This window comes from Gopherus flavomarginatus, chromosome 1 (genome assembly GCF_025201925.1).
Source record: "Gopherus flavomarginatus isolate rGopFla2 chromosome 1, rGopFla2.mat.asm, whole genome shotgun sequence".
Taxonomy (NCBI): domain Eukaryota; kingdom Metazoa; phylum Chordata; order Testudines; family Testudinidae; genus Gopherus; species Gopherus flavomarginatus.
This window is the reverse complement of record NC_066617.1, coordinates 226937470-226964703: the sequence shown is the minus strand read 5'-3', so window position 1 is coordinate 226964703 and position 27234 is coordinate 226937470. Positions and strand designations below refer to the sequence as shown.

At 42.7% G+C, this 27234-nt stretch overlaps 1 protein-coding gene across 4 annotated transcripts in view; it reads left to right on the top strand.

Moving 5' to 3' along the window:
- The window catches only part of CNKSR2 (connector enhancer of kinase suppressor of Ras 2), a 368568-nt gene that overhangs the window by 78779 nt on the left and 262555 nt on the right, over nucleotides 1-27234 (top strand). For all 4 annotated transcript variants that reach the window (XM_050936490.1, XM_050936489.1, XM_050936488.1 and 1 more), the window contains exons 3-4: nucleotides 5042-5244; nucleotides 26710-26797. In XM_050936490.1, coding sequence (XP_050792447.1) covers nucleotides 5042-5244; nucleotides 26710-26797 — 291 coding nt within the window. The remainder of the gene's footprint in view (nucleotides 1-5041; nucleotides 5245-26709; nucleotides 26798-27234) is intronic.

Here is a 27234-nt window from a genome sequence, read left to right as displayed (position 1 = left end):
TTTGCTACCACGTCCTTCCACTCCCTCAGATGAGCTCTTTCATTGCGGGTTACTTCCATGATTTCAGAGAACATTTCATCTCGCGTCCTTTTCTTCCTCCACCTTATCTGAGCTATCCTTGGGGATGGAGTAGGGAGGCTTGAAAAATGTGCAGCTGCATGAGTGGGGGAAATAGGGAGAGAAGGATTATAAAAGATACATTTTACAGAACAATGGTTATACTCTTTCACAGTGAACAACACTATTCACCTTACATAGCACATGTGATTTCACTACAAGGTCGCATTTGGAATCTTTTAATATTGAGTGCCTGCTGCTCTGGTGTTACAGATCAACACAGACGCAGGTCTGGGCATCACAATTCAGCTCACATGCTGTCATGGTAAGGCATACCTTCTACCTTTGCTGCTTCTTTCCTGTTAACAAGGAGCAGCAGACGCCAACCCCCCCTCCCATTCAATTCTCTAGAATTGCTTTACCTCTCCCTCCACCGCATGGCTGGTATCATGGAAGATCACTGCTAATCACCAACCTTTCTCCCACCCCCCCCACCGCGTGGCTGGTAGCTGGGAAGATTCCTGCTGGCCAAACGCTAAAAAGCTCAGCGCTCTCCTTCCTCCCCTCCTCCATCTCTCTGTCCCCTTACTTAAATTCCTTAATTTCAACCAGGTTAGCATGAACGATATCACTCTGCTGAGGATAACAGAGCGAGATAAAGAACGGATGTTTCTTGAATGCCTGCAATCACCGGGACCATACGCAGCTAGGCTTTGTCATGCAATGATACCTGATTACTTGCTACATGCATGGCATGGTAAAGTGTCCTACCATGGTGGACGGAACAAGGCTGCCTTGCCCAGAAACCTTCTGCAAAGGCTTTTGGAGTACCTCCAGGAGTGCTTCATGGAGCTGTCCCTGAAGGATTTCCGCTCCATCCCCACACATGTTAACAAACTTTTCCAGTAACTTTACTGGCTGCTAATGCATACAAAGCCCTCATGGCAAATCAATCATTAAAAAAACGCTTGCTTTTAAACCACGTTTTATATTTACAAAGGTACACTCACCAGAGGTCGCTTCCGTGGCTTCACTGTCTGGGCTTGGGAGGGCTGGGAGGTTAATTCCGTCTGGGTCACAAATAGCTCCTGGCTGCTGGGGAGAATGGAGTGCTGTGTGCTCTCTGCAAGCTCTTTCTCCTCTTCCTCTTCCTCATCTTCCCCCTCTGCTGAATCCTCATCCATGGTAGAGATTACAACCCCCACCTCGGGATCCACGGATAAGGGGGGGGTTAGTGGTGGCGCAGCCCCCTAAAATTGCATGCAGCTCAGCGTAGAAGCGGCATGTTTTTGGCCCTGACCCTGATCTTCCCTTTGCTGGTTTGGTTTTCTGGTAGGCTTGTCTGAGCTCCTTCACTTTCACTCTGCACTGTACTGCGTCCCTGCTGTGGCCTCTCTCTATCATGGTCCTGGAAATTTTTTCAAAAGTTTTTTCATTTTGTCTTTTGGAACGCAGTTCTGTTAGCACTGAATCCTCTCCCCAGATAGCGATAAGATCCAGTACCTCTCGTGCGGTCTATGCTGGTGCTCTTTTTCTATTCTCAGGAGATTGCATTGTTACCTGTGCTGATGAGCTCTGTGTGGTCACCTGTGCTGATGAGAGCTCCACGCTGGCCAAACAGGAAATGCAATTCAAAAGTACGCGGGGCTTTTCCTGTATACCTGGCCAGTGCATTAGAGTTCAGATTCCTGTCCAGAGCGGCCAGTGGTGCACTGTGGGATACCGCCCAGAGGCCAATAACTTCGATTTGCGGCCACACTAACCCTAAATCGATATGTTAATATCGATTTTAGCGTTACTCCTCTCGTCGGGGAGGAGTACAGAAATTGATTTAAAGAGCCCTTTAAATCGATATAAAGTGCATTGTAGTGTGGACAGGTACAGCGTTAAATCGATTTAACACTGTTAAAATCGGTTTAACTGCATAGTGTGGACCAGGCCTATGTGACCACCCAAATATGTGGAATAGAGGGGGCAGGCAGTGGTGAAAGGGCCCATGGTATTTCTATGGGGAATTCTTGCAGGAGGCAGATTCTTCCATGTGGATCTCAGCCCCAGTGGAGTTGTCTGCTTTCTATTCTACCACTCCATCAACAGTACCTAATAGAAAACTGTCCTGCTAATAAGCAGCAGCAAGTGTGAACTCACCTTTCTATTATCACCTGAATGACTTGTTAAGACCCATTCATTTTACTGAAGTTATGCTCTGAAGTGATCCCTAGAGCAAATTATATACATCCTATCCACCTCCTCTCTTATTCACAGGATGGCTAAAGATACTCCTGGGGAAATTCTGTGCCAAAATTTAAAAATTCTGCACACAGTATTTTAAAATTCTACACATTTTATTTGTTAAACTAACACTAGATAATCATGCCAGTTTCAGTTATTTTGGTAATTTATTTCAAAATACCTGTCAGCAAATATGTCTGTAACAATACACACACACTCCCACACTCACTCTCTCTCTAGCGGTAGAGAATTAAAGAAACCCCTACAGATAACCCAGTTCCTGTTTCTCTGCCTCCTCCCCTCCAGAGCCCAACCAAGGGGCCAGACCCTCAAGCCCCCTCCCCTGGGGTTCAGCCATGGGGCACACCTCAGTCCAGACACTCACACCTTCTCCCCCGAGAGCCCTGCTGCATCCTCCCAGCCGAGAAACTCACACCACCTCCTTCCCCAGAGCTCATCCGCACCTTCCGCAGCCCAGACACTTGCATCCCTTCCCCCCAGAACCCAGCTGCAGGCCATCCCTAGCCCAGACACTCTCACCCTCTACGCCGCATAGCCCAGCCACAGCCCTGACACTCACATGCACCCCTGTTCCCTCAGAACCTAGCTGTGCCCCCAGAATCCAGACGCCTACCCCACCTACTCCCAGAGCCCAGCCACGGGGTGCCCCCCAGGCCAGACATTTGCACCCCCTACCTTCCCAAAGCCCAGGGATCCAGAGGGAGAAACAGCCTGATGCTAGGTCCTGGGCTTTGTGAAGTTTCCGGCATGCTGCCTCCTTCCTCCAGGGCTTGCCAGGAACTGTGGCTGCTGGGAACCCTCCAGCTTCCACTCTGTCTCTCCCCCAGCAGTGTCTTCTGTTTGTGAGCTGGGCTCTGCTGGGTCCAGCACACCCCTAGTGGTAGCCAGCAGCTATGCAGCCCATTTCTGTAGGGGTAGGGGGGAAGGAAATTCTGCGCAGTGGTGCAGAATTCTCCCAAGAGTAATATAATTTGTAATATACTTCAGACACAAGGGTAGGAGATGAAAGTGTTTTGTAACTGGTTCGTCATCATTATTTTTGTCAAGAGTTGGGTTTTTTAGGAAGTAGCAGAAAATGTTGAAATGTTGAAAGCCTGTGTGGTCGCATGGGTGTAACGTGGGTAAAAAAGTAAAAAATGGGTAAGAGTTTAAATATTGGATGGTAAGAGACCACAAATCCCAGTGATTGACTCTGGTGACATTCTAAAGAATAGGAGCTCTCAAACATACTTGTAACTGTTTCCATTGCTTTACAATGACTCTACAGACATTATAGGCTTCGGTGTGAGTTTTGGGGTTATCATGGTACTACTTGTGATGTTGTGTGAGTGGCTGTGTTGATTTGCACATGGCTTGTGTTGTGCTGGGAGAGTTGTGGGGAATGATGGGTATGTGCTGAAGTGAGGGGCTGTGTGTATTTGAGGTTATTGTGTATACTGGTTTTGTTGTGTAGGTGGTTGTGCAGTGTTGGAGGAGTTTTGTGTGTGGTGCATGACTGTGGCAGTTGGGCACACAGGTGTGGTAGCTGGGCCAAGTAATGCACCATCAGTGCAGTCTCTCTCATGTAGCTATTGAACTGTTGTATGCAAATTAGCCGTAGAATAAGGGTGGTGATTGGCTGAGTTACCTCCGATATCTCAATGCTCTAGGACTCTTGGCAAGGCATGGGTACATTCCTTAATATAGCTATATACCACAGGGGTGAAATTTGTGAAGTCAAAATAGCTGAGAACTGAAAAATTGATTGGTAAGAGACTTTGAAAACCCAGTGGTGATCCAGCCTGGTGATATTCTGAACAAAAAGAGCTTTTGACCATGTTGTAGCTGCTTCACATTGAGTCAACAGGCATTTTAGGCTTCAGAGTGACGTTCCTGGATTTGATTGTAATAGGTACAGTTAATAATATGAATTATATGTGAGAATTATATTTCATTTTATGATGCGTTTTTCAGAAATATTTCTATAAAATGGAAGAATTACCAAATTTTTGTAATCAGTTAATATTGCTGTATAATTCAGTGCGTATCGGAGGGGTTTCGGTCTAAGGGGTTGCACAATACAAGGGACTAAATTACAGAATTTGGCTTTAAAATTGGAATGTAGTTAACAATTCGGTTGAGGTATGAGCCAGAATTGTACAATATTGTGCTCAGTGTTTCATAGTTCTGCTGTACTGCTAATGGGAGTAAAAACTCATTCTTTTCACTAAAGTCAACAAATGTGATTGGAATGCACCAGGTCGGATTAGGGTGTTGAGCAGTATCTGGCTACAGAAGTGGTCCCACTAAAAACTAACAGGACTAATTGTAAAATAAGGTATTGTTCAGAGTGAGTAAGGATATTGGAATCTGTCCCACAGGCATCAGATCTTGTGAGTAGTAATGCACTGCTTTTATATAGCCACTTTTCTGAGCAGAAGCACATTTAAAAAAAATTCCAATGGTAGCTCTGATTGGTGTTTAAGCACACAGATTTTATACTTTAAAACAGTTAAAAGATTTTTTAAAAAGCAATTTTGCTTTTTAAAAAATTTGTATTCTGTATCCTGTAGAAACAGAACATGCCAGGAACAACAAGAACAAAAAAATACATTCAGGAATAGGCATGTTCCTACCATAATTATCAGGAATGGCTAAGTTTCAAAGCATAAGAGCATTATTACTGTTTCTCAGTTCTACATCTTGGCAAAAAGTACTAACTTTCTTTTAATTTTGTTTCTTTTAAATGCAGAACTATGGTTTGGAAACAGAAAATCTAAAAACCCTTTCTCACAAGCTAAATGCATCCGCCAAAAATCTGCAGAACTTTATAACTGGGAGGAGGAGAAGTGGTCACTATGATGGCAGGACCAGCCGAAAATTACCAAATGACTTCCTGACCTCTGTGGTGGATCTGATTGGAGCAGCTAAAAGTCTGCTGGCTTGGTTGGACAGGTAAAATCTCCCAAATGTTTCACAGGTAACCAGTTCATGCACACACCCAAAACAAACCTTTTAAAATCATTTTATACTGATTTTAAGTGTAAGTTAAAACCACCAAGTTGACTTTAAAGAATAGAACTTTAAATTGATCTTTAAAAAGATGAAGCTTTAGCATGCAGTTTGGACTGCACTCAGGATCATATTTTTAAAAATACTGTAACAGTGGAATTGAATATTATGGCTAAAATGGATAAGGCAAATTGATAAATTTTTGTATTGGTGCAAGGACAAACTTTTAAATGACTTGTTTAATTCAAACAAGTTCTTTTGATGTTCATTGTGCTGGTAAAATTTTTGTACCAATGTTAATACCTAGTTCCACAGTATCTGTGTTGCAGTTATGGAATGTCTTTACATGTAGTTATGGGATTATTTACATGCAGTTATGGAATGTCTTTGAAGCTCTAGACACAAATAGAACTTTTCTGATCAGCTGCCTTTGATGTTACGCTCATAGGATCTAATCAAACTCAGATGACTCGATGGAAAGACTCCCGTTGAAATCAATGGGAGCTGGGTCATACCCTTACTTTACAATGCCTTACAAATATTCAGGACCAGGACTGACCTTCTGACTATATTTCTATGTTCCAATTGTATTCATCATGGCACTGAGACTCTCCAGGTAGTAAAGATGATTATTGCAATTATGCCTTTAGAAACACCTCACAAGTCATTTTATAGTCAACCATAAATAGGCTGCTTGTCTTGTCTTGATTTGAATATGCAGTTGGTGAAGGGCAATTCATACAGTATTTGTGTATCACCAGCTGACGCTGTGATACACTGTAGATTAAGCCCCCCCCCCCCCCAAAAAAAAAAAGGGTGTGTGTGAGGGGGGAGATTCTGAAAATCCAGATAGATACTTTTTTTTCTTTTTGTCAGGAAAATTACCTTTGTCCCCTAAAAGAAACTCTCTGGACAGAAATGGTTTGTTTTAAGTGAGGTATGTACCTGTCCAGCTTTTAAGAATGTATTCTTCAAAGTCCTGCTTTTGCTGTTGGAACTGTAACTACCATTGACAGCTTGTCTTGAAGTTTGAAAAGATTGGGCTAAAACTGGAAAACAAATAATGGAAAAGAGACATCTTGCAGTTTAAGGAGTAATTTGTTGGTTATGATGTAAATAAGATAGATATTGTGTTTTCCTCCAAGTTTGGCAATAGCATTACAACCAGAATTTTTAAAAAAATGAATGCCTAAAGTTAGACTTCTAAGACCATATTTAGGCACCAGGAGAGGTGGTGTTTTAGTGGACAGAGTACTGAACAGGACTCGGGAGACCTGGATTCTAATCTTGGCTCTGCTGTTAACTTGCTGGGTGTCTTTGGGAGAGTCATTGTGCCTCAGCTACCCTATAAAATATAAATGATACTTACCTCTTTTGTAAAGCACTTTGAGCTCTCCGGATGAAAAGCCCAAGGTAAGAACTGGGTATTATTATTATTATTGATTATGTAATAAGTGTAACCTGGTTTTCCAAAAGGCAGAGCACCTGGAAGTTCCCAGTGACCTGGCAGTTATGCATTTTTGAAAAGCCAGTTGTTTACTTAAATGCCTAAATATAGACTTAGGAACCCAGTGTAGACACCTGTTTTAAAAAGCAGGAAAAGTCTTTTCCTTTAAGAACCATTTTGTTTAATATATTTTGAAATATTTTCTGATTTCTGATATCTGCTCTTACAAAAGTACTTCAATAGTTAAATCTCTACCGAGAATAACCTCATTGAAGGCACCTTTATTTTTAAAAGTTACAACTTACCTAGTTTTAGCTTGTTTTAACTTGCCTTTTTAAAATACTTTAGCTCTTCTTTGCTGAGGGTTAATCCTAAATACTTTAAGGCCTAGCACTCTTAATCTTAAAAGATACCAATAACATAAGGCTATAATTTCCTGCTTACCTGCTGTAGCACATTACAACTTGTACTATAATTACACATGCTGTTGCACCACTTCTGCCACAAAAAATGTGTGTGACACTGAAAATGTTTGAGTCCAAGAGACTGTTGGGTGTTATGAAATGTAGGGTTTTTTAACTGAAAATGTTTTAAAATAAATTAAATTTTTAATTATTTCTTAAAATATAATTACCCTAGCACTATTGTAAATTATCCGTCACACTTGTAGTGCTATGACAGGCGCCTACTTTCCTATGTGTCGGGGGGTGCTTGACCTCTGGCTTAGCCCTAGGCCCCTGCCCCCACTCTGACCCTTCCCCCAGGTCCCCACTCTCACCACACCTCTTCCCACCCCATTCCTCCCTCTCCCCTAAGTGCACCAAATCCTCACTCCTTTCCCTCCCCCACACCGAGCCTTCTGCTCGCCACAAAACAGCTGCTTGCAGCATGCAGGAGGTGCTAATTGTCGGGGCCCACTGGCAGGCAGGAGACGCTGGGGAAGGGAAGGGGACTCATCAGGGGTCTGATGGTCGGTGCTCAGCTTCCACTATGTTTTCCCCAGGGGTGCTCCAACCCCCGAGCACCCAAAGAGTCATCGCCTATGATTGTGCTATTGATTTTAGTTTATAATGTAGATGTGCTAGATTTATTGATGGCAAGCGACTCTTAGAAGGTGATGAGGTCAGCTGACAATTGATTTCTCTGCCTCTATAAACATAAACTTTAGATGAAAACACACACGCCCTCATGCTTTTTCTAGAGGAATAATCAGCTTCTGAAATACAAATTCAACATAATAGTTGTTCCATTTGAGCACTAATGTGTGACACAATATCCAAGGTTATGCCAAGATTGCATACTTTAGAATTAGACACAAAGCCAAAGGCCCCTGATAAGTGAATGTGGCTCAGCAATGCATGCCTTGTCATTCTTCACTGAAATTATAATAAATAGAGATTACCTATCTCCTAGAACTAGAAGGGGCTGTGAAAGGTCATTCAGTCCAACCCCCTGCCTTCACTAGCAGGACCAAGTACTGATTTTGCCCCGGATCCCTAAGTGGCCCCCTCAAGGATTGAACTTACAGCCCTGAGTTTAGCAGGCCAATGCTCAAACCACTGAGCTGTTCCTCCCCTCTGCTGTTACGTTATTTGTAAAGGCAGCCACATTGTATCAGTCATAGATAATACAACAGGCAAACAAAAACGTAAGAGGGAGTTAATAAAATCATCTTAAAAATATAGTTCCCAATTTTACTATCTGTTACTTGCCCTTTTGAGTTCACCTGGAGATGTGGCTGCTCTGTACTTCTGAAAATGGAATCTCAAGGCGTTTCAAATTTCAAGGCATTCAGAAATTAGGGTAGCCAAAATGAGGGGCTACTTTTGAAAATGTTGTCTTTAGTACCTGAATGGGGCTTTCTAGAAACAATATTTGAATTTCACTTAATTATACAGTAAACAGATACACCTCTACCCTGGTATAACACGAATTCAGATATAACATGGTAAAGCAGTGCTCCGGTGGGGCGGGACTGTGCTCTCCGGCAGATCAAATCAAGTTGGATATAACGCGGTTTCACCTATAACGCAGTAAGATTTTTTGGCTCCCAAGGACAGTGTTATATCGAGGTAGAGGTGTATTTTGAACAGGTATGTAATTTAAACATTCTTGTGTAAGTTTTTGTGAAATTTTAAGATTTTCTTCTAGTATATAATATTTTTCATTCGGTAGGTCCATTTTTCCTCTTTCAGATGTCTCAAGGGGGTGGATTAATGGCTATGTATTATTCGTCCTTAAGAGCATGAATGTCTGGAGATCCATAGGGTTCTGTCATTTCCTGTTAAATGGCAACTGGAGGAGATAGAAAGATTTTTTTGCTTTTACACAGATATGGTTTTGCAGCTATTAGTCCTAACAGTCAAAGCTGAGCCCCAGACTTTGCTGTTTCAGAGATACTATGATGTTTAGTGCTACCTAAGATAAAATGGACTGAATTTTTCAGTTCAATAGTTCTAGCAGTATTTTCTGATAGGTTCTCTCAGTGGGGTTGTTTTTCTAGTGTTTCTTTATGGCCTTGAAGACATGAAGACGTTTTATGTATGATGCTTTTATAGCCTGTCTGGCTGAAGTGTCTGACTGCTTCTCAAGGCTAGCCTTAGAGAAATCTGCATTTTATATCAAATCTTATTTTTCATTTAACTTCACTATTATACTTTCAGTGCCTGAGAGATGGGTGGACATTTGTGATTAAGCTGGCATAGACCTGCCCAATATAAAATAAAAGGGAGGCATTGAGGTGAAAGGGTGAGGGTTATAGGCATGCCTCCTCTCTGACAATAATTTGCAGCCCTGCAGTGATTTATTATATTTCTGTCCTTGGATTCTCGGCTGACAGCTATGGCTTATAGCACCTATTTCCATCTGTGACAAAGGAATTAATTAAAAGGAACAACGTGGACATCAGCACAGTAATGCATGCCGCTGTAACATCCAGACTGAATCACTGATACATACATTTACCTGAGGCCAGTCTTGGAAAAGCAGTAGTGGCTCCAGCTGGGTCTAAATGCACCAGCTTGCTTCTTGGGTGGAGAGCACAGAAAACTTGAGCTCCATCTCTGCACTAGCAGTTTGTTCATTTCTGAATGCAATTTCAACTTGTTGGTTACAGCCTATAAAGACCTAAATGAGCTGGGCCCAGATAGCTGAGAGACTGCCTTTTCTCCTATGATCTGTTGAGACTTGTGATCTGTTGGGTTACTCTCACTATTGGTTCCCAGGGTTAAACTGGCCATGGCTGGTATCAGGCCATTCTTTGTGGAGGGTCCATTCCTCTAGAATCTGCTTCTTCTAGTGACTGATCAGAACCAGAGATCAATGAGCATCAGGGCATAGTTTAAAATTTATATTTTTGCCAAGTTTGTAAAGTATTTTGGTTTAGCTTAATAGTAGGGATTGGGAGATTTTTTTAGAAGGCTTCCAAACCTCTAGTTCCAGATGGGTCAGTCTGGCTGTTTTAGGCGCCTACATGGGAATCTGATTGAGGCGCCCTGAAAAGTATCAGGGCTCAGGACATTAAGGTGGTTATGATTTGCTCGCAGGAACACTTTGACTTCCCTCTTTCTCTCACCAAGCCATAGAATTCTCCTCTACTTCTAGAAGGATGTTGGCTGAATGTTTTATAGTCATGTTTTTGTACTCTTTTCCCTGTTCCTCTGATCTTTTGTCTGTTAGAGCTTTGTTTTCTTGAAAAAACATCTTTGGGTACATTGGAATACAGGCCTTGGCAACCAAATAGCTACCTTGAATCGCTGCCTTCAATTGGCTTATATCAAGCCCATGGGTCAAATAATACTGCCCCATTTGTATAGACGTATTTTTGTTTAAGGAAATATGTTTAGGTATTACAGAATTATGATGTTGTAGCCATTTGGTATCTCATACAATTACTGTTAAAATCTATCTCAGAGTTACTGTGAGCCATTGTTTCTGCAGTCACAGGAACTTATTTTCTCTTGAGATTATTACTATATTGCACTATTATAAATCCTTCTTTTCTGGCATGGTAGATTCCTGTTTTTTCTGTCTTATAGGACTGATGCATTCTGTCCTGTAGAGGGGAGTCTTCAGTGCTGTGTCTGTTGGTCTGGTACCTAATTACAAAGATCATCTGTTGGATCCTTTGAAATATGTGCTAACTACTGTTCCACCTTGTATTTAGCTGTGACACTCTGAGTACCTTTTCCAGACCTGAAGAAGAGCACTGTGTAGCTCAAAAGCTTGTTTCTCTCACCAACAGAAGTTGGTTCAATAAAGATATTAGCTCACCCTCCCTGTCTCATTCAGGGCTGCACAGAGGGGAGGGGCAAGTTGGGCAATTTGCCCTGGGCCCCACAGGGGCCTCCATGAGAATATAATATTCTATAGTATTGCAACTTTTTTTTATGGAAGGGGCCCCCGAAATTGCTTTGCCCCAGGAACCCTGAATCCTCTGGGCAGCTCTGATCTCTCTAAAGATCACCTGTAACAATCCTGTGGAATGTATTTCTCATCATCTCTATTGAATGGCTATTAGCCATAACATACAGCCTTCAAAAATGGAGGCACATTTTTTAATTGAAAACCTCTCTGAAATAGGGGAGTAGAAGAAAAAAAAACAATTAGGCACTGTTTTGTGTTTCTGGCCATGAAGCAGCAAAGTTATAGATAACACAGGGCTGAAGCAACCAGTGTAATGAGTAGAGCTGTAGTTCTCAAACTTTTGTATTGGTGACCCCTTTCACACAGCAAGTCACTGAGTGCAACCCCCCCCTTATAAATTAAAAACACTTGTTTTATATTTAATACTATTATAAATGCTGGAGGCAAAGCATTATAATCTCACAACCCCCTGAGGGATCATGACCCCCAGTTTGAGAATCACTGGAGTAGAGTGCTATTTTACACCTTTTTTATTAAAATATTCCAATGAAAAACATAGATACACAAAAGACCTAGGAAAATTGGAGCAGTGTCAATAAAAAAAGCTCCGTCGAAAGGAAAATAAACTAAATAATCAGAAAAAACAGTTCAAAGGAATGAAAAAAAGACACAAACTTTCACCTTCCAAAAATGAACTGCAAAAAACACAGAGCTGACTGGGACACTTTAAATGTAAGACAGATTACAAATTAAGTGGAAAATAAAATTGAGGTTAAAAATTGTGTATGTGCTGGAGATAAACATAAAATTAAGGCAAACTAGAATGGAATCTTATATTGCAGACTCGTTTAGGGAGCGAAAGCTCAGTGAACTGTGGTTATGGCCACGCGGTCTCAGTACATAGCAATTCTATGGTGTAAAGCCACTTTGTAAAAATGATACACTAATCTACTGAGTAAGAAGTTATCTGGTTATATTTGCTGACTTTATTGAAAAGTACGTTTTTATTCCTGTTAACCCTGAAAATTTTCTTCCATCCTTTGAATCCTTGTCAGAATTGTTTACAGAGTTCCGGTTGGGGTCGCTCTTGTACAGTCCCATTGAAAGTACCCTGTAAAAATTAATTGCAATTTTGGGGTTCCATCTGAACCATCTTTCATTGAGTTCCATATCAGATGTGTGCAGTTAATCAGTTTTTTCTGTGAGCATCATAAACTCAGGCTTCCGAGGGTCAAGCTATTGTTGTTTCTATCTCCAGTGCCATTTTAAAGGTTCTACAATCAAATTGCACCCTTCGTGGCACCTATACACACCTCACAGTTGGGTCCCTTTATCCTGAGGCAGTCAGAAAATTGCAGAACAGTGACATCATAGAGATGCCGCCTGAGAGAACACCCTGGAAGCCCCGACTGTCGAGCAATGCAACAGCCTTTAGAGGTCATCTTTTCTTCAGTTGGGACACGGCTAATTCATTGTTCTTGTATTTTGGTCACTTTTTTATTCCTTCACACTGCTTCCAATGTGTTCCCTCCACTTTCTATGGTCCATATCTTTGCAGTCCCACCAGAGGTGCTGAAACAATTTTTATAGTGGGGGCGTAGAGAGAGACCCTGTAAACCCTGTATATAATGGAAACCACTTCAAGCCAGAGGGTGCAGCAGCACCCCCAGTATCCGTAGTTCCAGCACTTATGGGTCTCACCTAAAGTTCTGAAATGAACCCTAGATTTGTGAATCTGAGGACCTCTTAAACATTAATGTACTTATTCTCAGAACAATATTAAACCCAGTTTGCAGGTGAGAAACTGAGGCATAGAGAGCTTAAGTGACTTGTCCAATGGCACATAGGAAGTGCACAGCAGAGCCAGGAATTGAACTGAGTCCCAGTCTAGGCCAGTTCAGTTTCTTAACCAGAACATCATTCTTCCTGCCATAAGGTTTAGCTGTATTCTGACCTGACAGACAAAAAAATCTGTCTTTGTCTTCACCTAAAGTTGGGCAAGGACTCACAGTTCCTCAGGTATGCCTATGCACTAGTCTATTGTTTTTTTCCTAAGTGGGAAGCTCCTGCAAAATCAAGGACCTTTAAAGTTTCAGTTAAGAGAGGACCTGTTTCTTCAGATCATGTTCTACCTCACATTCCAGCATAAATATTTTGGACTGTATGGCTCTGGCATGGGAAAACTTGATTTAAAAGATAACATCCACCATTTTAGCTTTCAGAAAAGAGTTGCTTCTGCTCTACATTATAATGCCACCGTTTCATGAACGTTTCATGAACACTCTTAATAGAGAATGGCCCTTGTGTGACATGCAGTAGCACTAAAATAGTTTGTGTGTATGATCTCTCATCACCTGCCCCTTTTGCTCCACCAGTGATACTAATTTTAATGCTCTGTTTATCTGCTTTTCCTGCATCCATTTATGTGTTCTGCCACGTTACCCTGTGTTTGGAATGTCGTCCTAAGTCTAGTCCACCAAACTGCTGTCTTTCTGACAAAGAAACCACTTCTGAAAACTTATTTTTGTGTGTCACTCAACAGAAGGTGTTCCAGTAAAAGATACTACCTCTCCCATCTTCTCTCTCACTTATTTTCTGTTATCCAAAATGTGAGTCAGTATAATAAACTGTAAAGAAAATTCCTAATTATTACTGAATTTGGGCTTCCCAATACATTTCTCTATTGTTTTGTTTAAGTTGTAAATCCTTTGGGGGTAGGAGCTATCTGTATGTTGTGTGTTATGCAGAGCTGATAGTAGGGTTGCCAACTTTCTACTTGCACAAAACTGAACACCTTTGCTCTGCTACCTGCCCTGCCCCTCCTCCGAGACCCCGCCCATTCCCCACCCCTTCTTCGAGACCCCATCCCCGCTCATTCCATCTCCCTTCTCTCTGTCACTGCTCTTCCCATCCTCACTCGCTCATTTTCACCAGGCTGGCTCAGGGGGCTGGGGCGTTGAGGTGTGTGTGTGTGAGGGCTTCTGCTGGGGGTGCAGGCTCCAGGGTGGGGCCAGAAATGAGGAGTTAAGGGTGCAGGAGGGGGCTACAGGCTGAGGTAGTGGGTTGAGATGCGAGAAAGGGGTGAGGGCTCCAGCTGAGAGTATGGGCTATGGTGTGGGGTCAAAGATGAGGGATTGAGGTGCAAGAGATGGCTCCGGCTCTGGTGTGAGGCTGGGGATGAGGGGTTTGGGGTGCAGGAGAGTGCTCTGGGCTGGGATCGAGGGGTTCAGAGGGCAGGAGGGGGATCAGGGATGGGGCTGTGGCAGGCGGTTGGGACCTGGGAGGGGATTACATCAAGCAGCTCCTGGAAGCAGCAGCATGTCTCTCTCCGGCTCCAATGCAGAGTCACAGCCAGGTGACGCTGTGTGCTGCCCATCTGCAGGCGCTGCTCCTGCAGCTCCCATTGGCCATGGTTCCTGGCCAATGGGAGCTGCGTGGTCAGAGCTTGGGGCGGGGGCAGTGTGCGGAGTCCCCTGGCTGTGCCTCCATGTAGGAGCCGGAGGGAGGCATGACAGCTGCTTTCTGTGAGCTGCCTGGCATGGAGACTAGCAAGGAGCCCGCCAGCCCTGCTGTGCAGCGCTGCCAACTGGACAGTCAATGGCCCGGTCAGCAGTGCTGACCGGAGCCACGAGGATCCCTTTTTGGCTGGGTGTTCTGGTCAAAAACCGGACACCTGGTCACCCTAGCTGAGAGAAACATTATTGGTTCTTAATAATAATTAGAGTGATGTCTATGTAATCTATGAGTGTTTGTGTTTGAAGAGTTGGATTGGGAAATGACCAATTGTCTGCAAAACTATTAAGGGATTCTTATCTAAGGCCCATGTACCATAATGTAGCAGAGAAATATTCAGTTAAGAATTTTACAAAAATTTAGTTGATATTTTGTGCAGTAACCACCACAGTATTTTTACAAGGGTGTTAATTGTGTACTAGGTATTTCTACAGGGAACAATGGATTTCTTAATGTGCTGTTTGTCCAAGCCACATGGGGACAGGTTACTCAATCTGTTTCACAGCTGCTGAACTCTAACATGATCCATGTTTTCTCCCTAATACTGGCCACATCTTGCATATCAAATGCTTAAACTACTTCTACAATTTACGTTAAACATTAGGAAATGGGAACAAAAACATCTTGTGGTGAGATGATGTTTTCCAACCTGCCAGTCTGATGCATAGAAAACAATCAACAGGTTGAGATCCTCACTAGTTTGACAATTTAGCATCCTGGTGTCTTATATGTGAAAAAGCAGAGTAAAAAAGTGAATTAGAAGCCCTACTCTTTCTAACTATGCTTAATAAGGAGAAAAAGGTGGTAATCTATAGTAGCAGGCTGATTAATGTTGTCTTTAGCAAAAAGTAGGAGTTCTAAAATTTCACACCAAGAAGGTAGATTAAGGAAGTTAAGTCCTTTGAAGTGCAAGAAACTGTGACCTCAACTGAGGAAAGCTACTCCTCAAAGCACTTAAACACATACTTAAGTCCTGTTGTAATGGGATGTAAGTATGTGCCTAAAATCAGCTGCGTTGCAGAATAGATATGGACAGCTGAATTTGGACCTATAAGCCTTACTGCTCTCAGCTGTGTATGCTTGTGCCCTGGAACATAATTTAGTATTCCTGTTTATATGTCCAGTACATGTGCTGTTTCACCCATTGCCATTCAAATACAGAAATGTCTTAGTATTCAGCTTTAGTACATTCTTTGAATGTTTTGGATTGCAGTAATTTCACTGTAGAATTCACCTTCCACTAAGAAATTGGTCTCTTTTTGCCACTGTGCTACGTTTATTAAGACTATTTTGTGTACCTTTTATAGCACTTAAAAAAGTTGAATTTCTTTCTCTCGTTGTTTTCAGTCACTGAGCCTTACCCACATGCGGTTTTTAGTTGCAGAAGAAAAGGGACTAGCAGGTATGCATTGCCTGGAAGTATGCTGCCTAAAGTGTTCCCAGTCACCAAAACATGTTAAACCAATAACTCATACTTTGAAAGTAACAATCCCCTTCACTGTGTGCTGTGATTTTGTACAACCTTGTGAGCCATGTTTGGTTGTTGGTTGTCCTGACAGTTGTTTACTATTTCATGAGGTGAAAAAAAAATTATTGTTATAAATAGATACAAAAAATGAATCTACGTGCTTTTCTGTCAGTTTTTCAGTTCGTTGTCCATGGGCCTTATATTCCCTTTATGTACTCCCCTTTATGTTTCTTTGAATTGCGGTAATGAACATATCAATAGATATTACCTAAAATTGCTACAGCACTTATCCCTGTTAGTGCCACAGGAGCAGCTGCAGATGTTTAACAAAACATTAATTTAAGTCTCTTTTATTCAATATAAAGTTCATTGCATTTCCTACTTATATTGAATTAAACAGTCCAATTACAAGTGCAAGTAAAACATACAAAGAATCCTGTGGCACCTTATAGACTAACAGACGTTTTGGAGCATGAGCTTTCGTGGGTGAATACCCACTTCTTCAGATGCATGTGGTGGAAATATCCAGGGGCAGGTATATATATGCTAGCAAGCAAGCTAGAGATAACGAGGTCAGTTCAATCAGGGAGGATGAGGCCCTGTTCTAGCAGTTGAGGTGTGAAAACCAAGAGAGGAGAAACTGGTTCTGTAGTTGGCAAGTGAAAATCCATCAACCTCATGAAGAAACTTGCACAAATACAGACAGATATCATCTTCCTTTCCAAATGCAAACGGATGGACATCATACCAAATGGACTAAAGGTAAAAAATCCACTGCTATCTACATACTACACAGACCACAGTGAGAGATTATGCCATACTCTATCAAAAAAACTGAGGAACCACCTGATCAGCATCCTATACAGCAAAGAGGAAAACATCAAAAAAGAGCTCTCCAACCTGGAGACTCTCATTAATAACCAAACTTCTATACAAACGGACTTCACTAGAATAAGACAGGAGATCTACATTACTCACTTCACCTCTCTACAAAGGAAAAAGGATTGTAAGCTGTCTAAACTCCTACCTGCCACATGGGGCCACAACCGTGGTACCCCTAACCCACCCAGCAATATCATCAATCTATCCAACTACACACTCAGCCCAAAAGAAAAGTCTGTCCTATCTCGGGGACTCTCTTTCTGCCCTGCCACCCCCACCAACATGATACAGTTCTGTGGCAATCTGGAAGCCTACTTTCGCCATCTCCGACTCAAAGAATACTTCCAGGACAACACTGAACAGTGCACTGATACACAGGTGCCCTCCCACCAACAGCACAAGAAGAAGAACTCCACATGGATTCCTCCTGAGGGTTGAAATGATAGTCTGGACCTATACATTGAATGCTTCCGCCGGTGTGCACAGGCAGAAATTGTGGAACAACAACATCACTTGCCTCACAACCTAAGTCGTGCAGAACGCAATGCCATCCACAGCCTCAGAAACCACCCTGACATTATCATCAAAGAGGCTGATAAAGGAGGTGCCGTTGTCATCATGAACAGGTCTGACTACCAAAAGGAGGCCGCCAGACAACTCTCCAATACCAAATTCTACAGGCCACTTCCCTCAGATCCCACTGAGGAATACACTAAGAAACTACAGCATCTACTCAGGACACTCCCTACACTAACACCAGAAGAAATCAACATACCCCTAGAGCCCCGACCAGGGTTATTCTATCTACTACCCAAGATCCACAAACCCGGAAATCCTGGACGCCCCATCATCTCGGGCATTGGCACTCTCACTGAAGGACTGTCTGGATATATGGACTCTCCACTCAGACCCTATGCCACCAGCATTCCCAGCTATCTCTGTGACACCACTGATTTCCTGAGGAAACTACAAAGCATTGGTCACCTCCCAGAAAACACCATCCTAGCCACCATGAATGTAGAGGCTCTCTACACAAACATCCCACACACAGATGGAATACAAGCTGTCAGGAACACTATCCCTGATGATGCCACAGCACAACTGGCTGCTGAGCTCTGTGCCTTTATACTTACACACAACTATTTCAAATTTGATGACAATATATATCTCCAGATCAGTGGCACTGCTAAGGGGCACCCGCATGGCCCCACAATATGCCAATATCTTTATGGCCGACCTGGAACAACGCTTCCTCAGCTCTCGTCCACTCACGCCCCTTCTCTACCTACGCTACATTGATGACATCTTCATCATCTGGACCCATGGGAAGGAGACTCTGGAAAAATTCCACCATGATTTCAACAGCTTCTACCCCACCATCAACCTCAGCCTGGACCAATCTACACGGGAGGTCCACTTTCTTGACACCACGGTGCAAATAAGTGATGGTCACATTAACACCATCCTATATCAAAAACCTACCGACCGCTATGCCTACCTTCATGCCTCCAGCTTCCATCCCGGACACATCAGACGATCCATTGTCTACAGCCAAGCACTGAGATACAACCGCATCTGCTCTAACCCCTCAGACAGAGACCAACACCTACAAAATCTCCACCAAGCATTCTCAAAACTACAATACCCGCACGAGGAAATAAGGAAACAGATCAACAGAGCCAGACGTGTACCCAGAAGCCAACAGGGAAAGAAAGAAAACCAAGAAAGAAACCAACAGGACTCCACTGGCCATCACATACAGCCCCCAGCTAAAACCCCTCCAACGCATCATCAGGGATCTACAACCCATCCTGGACAATGATCCCACACTTTCACAGGCCTTGGGCAGCAGGCCAGTCCTTGCCCACAGGCAGCCTGCCAACCTGAAACATATTCTCACTGGTAACTGCACACCGCACCATAGTAACTCTAGCTCAGGAACCAATCCATGCAACAAACCTCGAAGCCAACTCTGCCCACATATCTACGCCAGCGACACCATCACAGGACCTAACCAGATCAGCCACACCATCACCAGTTCATTCACCTGCATGTCCACCAATGTAATATACACCATCATATGCCAGCAATGCCCCTCTGCTATGTACATCGGCCAAACTGGACAGTCGCTACGGAAAAGGATAAACGGACACAAATCAGATATTAGGAATGGCAATATACAAAAACCTGTAGGAGAACACTTCAACCTCCCTGGCCACACTATAGCAGACCTTAAGGTGGCCATCCTGCAGCAAAAAAACTTCAGGACCAGACTTCAAAGAGAAACTGCTGAGCTTCAGTTCATCTGCAAATTTGACACCATCAGCTCAGGATTGAACAAAGACTGTGAATGGCTTGCCAACTACAGAACCAGTTTCTCCTCTCTTGGTTTTCACACCTCAACTGCTAGAACAGGGCCTCATCCTCCCTGATTGAACTGACCTCGTTATCTCTAGCTTGCTTGCTAGCATATATATACCTGCCCCTGGATATTTCCATCACATGCATCTGAAGAAGTGGGTATTCACTCATGCTCCAAAACGTCTGTTAGTCTATAAGGTGCCACAGGATTCTTTGCTGCTTTTACAGATCCAGACTAACACGGCTACCCCTCTGAGAAGTAAAACATAGTACATGATGGTCTACTACCATGATTCTTAGATGGGATACTGGCACAGTTACATGTACTACAATGCAAACTACTATGTTTTATTTCTTCATTTGTTTAGGGTTTTGTTTGCCCCTCCTCTCTGAGGGCTGAATTATGATACAGACTGGATTATCCTGAAATTTTTTGTGCTAGAAGAAATTCTCAAAATGGGTTCTGGTTCTTAAGCTTAAATTATTTTGCAAACTTGTCCCCTTGCTCTGATTCTGGAATGAGGTTAACTCTGTGATAAAAGGGCTTGTTTCTATTGTTAGTAGTGGAACTTGGTTACTACATTTGTTAATGTTTTTGTTAATAAGACATTTAGGTCATACAAATACAAATTGTGTAAAGATGTGACAAGTCAGAGTAGTCACATCCTTGAAATTATATACATACTTAGTGCTTTCCTGGATCGGGGCCTTAGATGCTAGCTGAGAGTGGTAGGTCAGAGGAATGTAGAGTTGTTTGGTTTTGAAGGAAGGAGGACAGAAGTTGAAACTTGATACAGTTGGCTAGGGACTTAAAAGAAGTAGGGAGGATGTGTTCTGACTGGGTGTGGAATGCCTTTTTACCAGTTGCATTTTTGGTGGATTCAAATGGCATTATCACAGGTAAGGAGGAGGAGGTGGTTGTGATAATCAGTACACAAGGTGTAACAGTTATGTGCTGCTCTTTAGGTTTGGTCTGTCCTGACTGGAAACAAACTGATAATTTTAATGTAATGTAAAACAATGTTACATGCCTTACTGTCAAGGTGGACCTTTTATTAATGAAAATAGGATTTTGTGTGTCAGACTGAGGCTTCAAATTGTGTCCATCATGGAATTTGGCCAGTGATCCTATACTAAACATTCTAGATGAAACTTTCAGAATTGATTTAGGAATGGAAATCTTATTGAAACTCAACATTAGAAAATGAGATTAGCCTCACCCACCTTGTTTCTCACCATTTGTTATTGATTTTAGCTGCTGGAATGAGACAATTCCTTACTAGTTTCCTGCCTCTCCTGCCCTAAAATCCACTTACCCTCACCATTGTTACTAGTTTCACTATATGCATCCGAAGAAGTGGGTATTCACCCACGAAAGCTCATGCTCCAATACGTCTGTTAGTCTATAAGGTGCCACAGGACTCTTTGCTAGTTTCACTTTGTATTTTCAGTGTCCGTTTTCTCATTTTTGTTTTTATGTTCCATCTGTTTTTGTTAAATTACGTTTGCAGTCCATATGCCATTTTGTTGTTCTTTAATTTGAGTTAAACCCAATTTATTTGGGTATTTTCAATGTTCTTCATTAAGAACAATGCTAATCAAGGCTTCATTGTTGTCTTTATGAACTCTGTAACCTAACAAATACGAAAACTATGAGAGAGAGAGAGAATCATGCTGCATTAGAGCCAAAAGCCTACCATAGAATTTTGTTTGGAAAAATGCTAGAGGCTTTGAACCATCAAATAGATTCCAGCTGTGTAATTTGAAGATCAAATTGTAATAACATCCAAACATAAAGTAAAATAATACCATTTGTGGCTAGAACTTATTCGTTCTAAGTAAAGGTGAGAGTTCATAAATGAGTATCATCTTTTTGAATCATGGCTTTAGAAGGCTTTCTCATCTTAACAGTGACAATTGTGAATGAAAAATAAATACAAATATTTCTGACCTTTTGGATACAATAGTCTTGTTTTAAAAGATTATAGTTCATAACTGAAGAGTTAATTCCAGTTTCAAAAATATAATAAGTTAATGTTTTTATTGTAATTTGGTTTGTGTGTATGTAGGTAGTCTTAGTATACTGTACACATGTTGTTGTAGTGTATATATAAAAGTGGTATGTAAATAATGATTGTAGCATTTGACAAGCACTCTTGAACTCCTGACCTGCACTCTGTCCACTAATCCCTCACTTTCAGGACTGTGTCTAGTTTTCCTAGCCTCTGCACAGCTTTTCTTTAGAGATATACCTATCTCATAGAACTGGAAGGTCATTGAGTCCAGCCCCTTGCCTTCACCAGCAGGACCAAGTATTGATTTTGCCCCAGATCACTAAGTGGCCCCCTCAAGGATTGAACTCATAACCCTGGATTTAGCAGGCCAATGCGCAAACCAGTGAGCTAGCCCTTTGATCAGTCATACTTCTGTTATAAAAAGAACGCACTGCTGGAGGAATATTACCTTCTTCCATCTAATATATGGAATTTCCTCCCCCAAAATTACATCAAGTTAAGGTGCATGTTCAATTCTGACACATTGTATCTTGTGACCTATGAGGGCTAGAATGGGAATTTTAAACCATTAGAAAGGGGAGGAGATTCTGGTTTTCTACTGGGAAACACCACTAGTTTTTAGGAAAGTTCCAAGATGGCTGACTTTAAAATTGCAGTATTACAGTATATGGAGAAACTATTGTAGAACCCTATAAGAACTATTTAAAATGTCCTAGTTATGATGACTCTTGTCTACAGAGCTTTTTATTACTGAATTCATGGTTACTGGATTTTGGCTGTCTTTACAGTAGGAAAAATATCAACAAAAATTGTAAAACTCTAAACTTTTTCTATAAAGTATGTGGCATACAGAAGATACATGATGACATAATGTAAAGCTTTTATTGATATTTATTTGGGATGACTGCATTCCTTACATGTGTGGGCTCTGAGCTTATCTCAAATGAGTGGCAATAATACCTTTATATCACAGCATCATGTGTTTTCTATACTTGTTCATTCAGTGTTGTGTGAGTGAGAGAGAGAGATGCAGGTGAATGAACAACACACAAGGGATGCATTTTAAGCAGCAGGAAGTATTATTATTCAACACTGGAGGGAGACACTTCCCACTCCCACATATTAGGCATTTATCCACAGCAGTGTTCGGACGTCCCACTAAACAAACTTGATGTAGACCCAGTGTTCGGGCGTCCCACTAAACAAACTTGATGTAGACCCACCTAAATCCACCCCTGGGATTCAGCCCACTTCTGAATCCTCCCCTCCCTCACATGGAGGGATATAGCATTTGCCAAAAGAGAATATCAGTTTGCAAGGACTTCATGTCTCCTTTTTTCCTTTCGGCAATACCATAGATGCCGACTCTGTGGGTGCTCCAGGTAGCCCTCCTGTGAGCACCTCCCATCCGCTGCGGATCAGCTGTCCCATGGCATGCAGGAGCTGCTGGGGAAAGGAGCCAGGGCAGGGCATGCTCGGGGAAGTGGGCAGGAAGGGGTGGCGCGGGGGCAGGGTAGGAGTAGAGCCTTGAGGAAAGGGGTGGAGTGGGGACAGGGTAGGGGTGGGGACTTGGGGGAAGGGGTGGAATGGGAGCAGGGCCTGTGGTGGAGCTAGGGGGAGCACCTCCCAGCACATTAGAAAGTTGGCACCTATGGGCAAAAGGCCCACCAGCACTATGTTTACCTCTTGGAGCTGGTCCCTTTTAGCCTTTAGCCGCAAGTTGTAACAAGTTAAACACTCTTACTTTCCTAATATTAAATGTTAAGTCTTATTGTTATAATCAAACAATACCTCCATGATGCTGTGAGGAAGGCAAAAAAAAAAAACATCGTACCTCTTGCCAATTTTATCCAAAGGGACAAAAACCTTCCTGATACCAAAACAGGTGATCAGTCAGACCTGCAGCATCCATGGCACGAACACTGCAACAAAGGGGAGGGAGAGCAGGGAAGCTAGCCAGAGCAAGACATTTATGAAAAGTGCACAGGAGTTTAACTAGGTGGTGGGGGCCATGCAAGCCAACTGGTTAGATTGTTCACGCATCCCCAGCCAGTGGACAGGTAATGAACCCAAAGTGGGGTCATCTATGGCCCACATACCTACAAGCACTGCAAGGATACCTGCATCCATACCAGGCAGTCCATGGAACGTTCCTTCCCCTTGATTGTGGACAGATACCATCCATGTAAAACTGCCAATGTGTCTAAATCCTCATTTGCAACATGCCTACCGTTAAAATTTTGGATTTGTCCTGCAGAGACTTTCAGTCCTGCCAAATAGTATGTTAGTTTGTTTGAAATGGAAAAGAGAAATAAGTGCTAGACTAAAATAACTTGAGACCAAGTCTGTATTTGAATGTAGGCCTTCAATAGTGAAAGGTGAGGACTGCTGTCCTAAGAAAATGTATTTTTAGTAATATTTTAAAATTCTTATAACAAAACCCCTGGGACTGAAAGATCATCGCTCCAAATTAACCTTTATGTCTGCTGCTTAGAAAGTCTATTCTGATTGTGATTGTTTTGTCCTTTTTAGAAGCAAAACTAAGGGCTTGACACAGAGTATTTCTATTAAAGCAGCAAAGAGTCCTGTGGCACCTTATAGACTGACACGTATTGGAGCATGAGCTTTTGTGGGTATTCACCGATGAAAGCTCATGCTCCAGTACGTCTGTTAGTCTATAAGGCCTGGTTTACACTACGCGTTTAAACTGATTTTAGCAGCGTTAAACCGATTTAACGCTGTACCCGTCCACACTACGAGGCCCTTTATATCGATAAAGGGCTCTTTATATCGGTTTCTGTACTCCTCCCCAATGAGAGGAGTAGCGCTAAAATTGGTATTACCATATCAGATTAGGGTTAGTGTGGCCGCAAATCGACGGTATTGGCCTCCGGGCGGTATCCCACAGTGCACCACTGTGACCACTCTGGACAGCAATCTCAGCTTGGATGCTGTGGCCAGGTAAACAGGAAAAGCCCCGCGAAATTTTGATTTTCATTTCCTGTTTGCCCAGCGTGGAGCTCTGATCAGCACGGGTGGCAATGCAGTCCCAAATCCAAAAAAAGCTCCAGCATGGACCGTATGGGAGATACTGAATCTGATCGCTGTATGGGGAAACAAATCTGTTCTATCAGAGCTCCATTACAGAAGACGAAATGCCAAAGCGTTTGAAAAAAAAATCTCCAGGCTACACAGTGCTGTGTGACAAGCGTAATGGGAAGCCAGAGACTCAAACGGACGCTCATGGAGGGAGGGAGTGGGTACTGAGGACTCTAGCTATCCCACAGTCCACAGCAGTCTCCGAAAAGTATTTGCATTCTTGGCTGAGCTCCCAATGCCTGTAGGGTCAAACACATTGTCCGGCGTGGTTCAGGGAATAGCTCGTCAATTTACTCCCTCCTCCCCCCACATGAAAGAAAAGGGAAAGAAATCGTTTCTTGAGTTTTTTCAGTGTCACCCTATGTCTACTGAATGCTGCTGGTAGACGCGATGCTGCAGCAGTGAAGGGCAGTATCCGCTCCTCTCCCCTCTCCGGTGGCAGACGGTGCAGTAGTACTGGTAACCGTCCTTCTTATCAACCCGTGAGTGCTCCTGGCTGGCTTCAGGTGAGGCTGGCCGGGGGCGCCTGGGTGAAAATAGGAATGACTCCCAGTCATTCCCAGTAGATGGTACAGAACGGCTGGTAACCGTCTTCATCATAGCAACTAGGGGCTGAGCTTCAATCAGCCTCCTCCCTTTCATGTGAAAAGAAAAGATTCTGTACTGCCTGGACTATCATAGCAGTGGGATGCTGGCCTCCTCCCCCCCACACTGATTAATGTCCTGCCTGGACTATCATAGCACCAGGAGGCTGCCTCCCCCTCATTTTATGTCACTAAAAACTCAGTGTTTCTTATTCCTGCATTCTTTATTACTTCATGACACAAATGGGGAGGACACTGCCACGGTAGCCCAGGAAGGTTGGGGGAGGAAGGAAGCAACGAGTGGGGTTGTTGCAGGGGCACCCCCCGTGAATGGCATGTAGCTCATCATTTCTGCGGGATCTGACACAGAGCAGCTGTACTCTCTGATACACTGCTTCTCTAGTACATTTGCCCCATATTCTAGGCAGGACTGGCTCTATTTTTAGAAACCGTAAAGGAGAGATTGACTCGGGGAGTCATTCCCAGTTTTGTTTTTGCGCCCCCAGCCGATCTCAGTCAGGGGCACCCATGATAGCAGCAGACAGCACAGAAGGACAGATAACCGTCATCTCATTGCCAAATTACACTGGCAGCAGACGGTACAGAACGACTGGTAACCATCTCTGCTATTATGCAAAAGCAAATTAATGCTGCTGTGTAGCGCTGGAGTATCGCTTCTGTCCACGGCATCCAGTACACATACGGTGACTGTAAAAAAAAAAAGCTGAACGGGCTCCATGGTTGCCGTGCTATGGCGTCTGCCAGGGCAATCCAGGGAAAAAGGGCACGAAATGATTGTCTGCCATTGCTTTCCTGGAGGAAGGAATGACTGACGACATTTACCCAGAACCACCCGCCACAATGATTTTTGCCCCATCAGCCACTGGGCTCTCAACCCAGAATTTTAAGGGGCGGGGGAGACTGCGGGAACTATGGGATAGCTATGGAATAGCTACCCACAGTGCAACGCTCCGGAAATCGACGCTAGCCTCTGACCATGGACGCACACCACAGAATTAATGTGCTTAGTGTGGCCGCGTGCACTCGACTTTATACAATCTGTTTTATAAAACCGGTTTATGTAAAATCGGAATAATTCCGTAGTGTAGACGTACCCTGAGGTGCCACAGGACTCTTTGCTGCTTTTACAGATCCAGACTAACACGGTTACCCCTCTGATACTTGAGTATTTCTATTGACTTCCTTGGGCTTTAGTTCAGACCCAAAGACATTCAGTGCATTAGCCAAATGCATTAATTACTGTTTTCATACCTGGGCACCAGCTGTACAACAGGTAGAAACAATAGCTTTTCTTTTCTCAGTAAGTGTGTGCTTAGACTACCTCAAAAGACATGCCCCTGTATATCTAAGGATCATATGGTGAAGTGGAGGCAGTTTCAGAAAGAAGCTACAGGGTTTTGAGGAGATGATGCCTTTATGGTTAGGGCTTCTCTCAGAATGATTTAAAAAATCCTGAAAAGCCAAGAAGAGAGTTGAAGTAGCCATTTTCTAAAATTATGTTCTAGTACATACAATGCTAATATTTCTGATGTATTATTCAGTCCGGTTAAGAATTAGTATTAAAGCAATCTGTGTTTAAAGTGCATTATGTGCACAGAAGCAGGGAAAAATCATACTCCCCTGTGAACATTTTTTCTTTTTCTTTTTTTTTAGATCACCTTTTGCTGCTGTGACAGATTACTCAGTAACGAGAAATAATGTCATACAGCTCTGCCTGGAATTAACAACAATTGTACAACAGGTATGAGACTATACACTTATTATTCTCATTTTAATTTATTGTTCCCTATTTAATGGTAAGTGGCCCTTTGCAATGAAATTGAATCATTTTATGTCATCCATTTTTCTGTGTCCAGTTTCAGCATAAAAGGAAAACTGTTGTGTTTAGTAAAATGCCTTTTAGAAATGTTTGTTTCAATGTCTGCATAACTTTGATTTGGGCTGTGCTATGCATGTACATCTCTCCTGTGTTGCAATGCTGAGCTTTATTTTGAATTCCTTAATTTATATAGTTGTCAAGTTGAAAATTCTTATTTGATATTGTATTTTACTTGTAATAGTTTCTCACTTATTTTTCATTAAATGGAGTAGTTCAGAAGATCTCTTTGCATTATTCTGCATTTGTGCAGTCACCTTCCTTTTTGCACAATTCATAATATCTAGAATGTTCTGCAGATA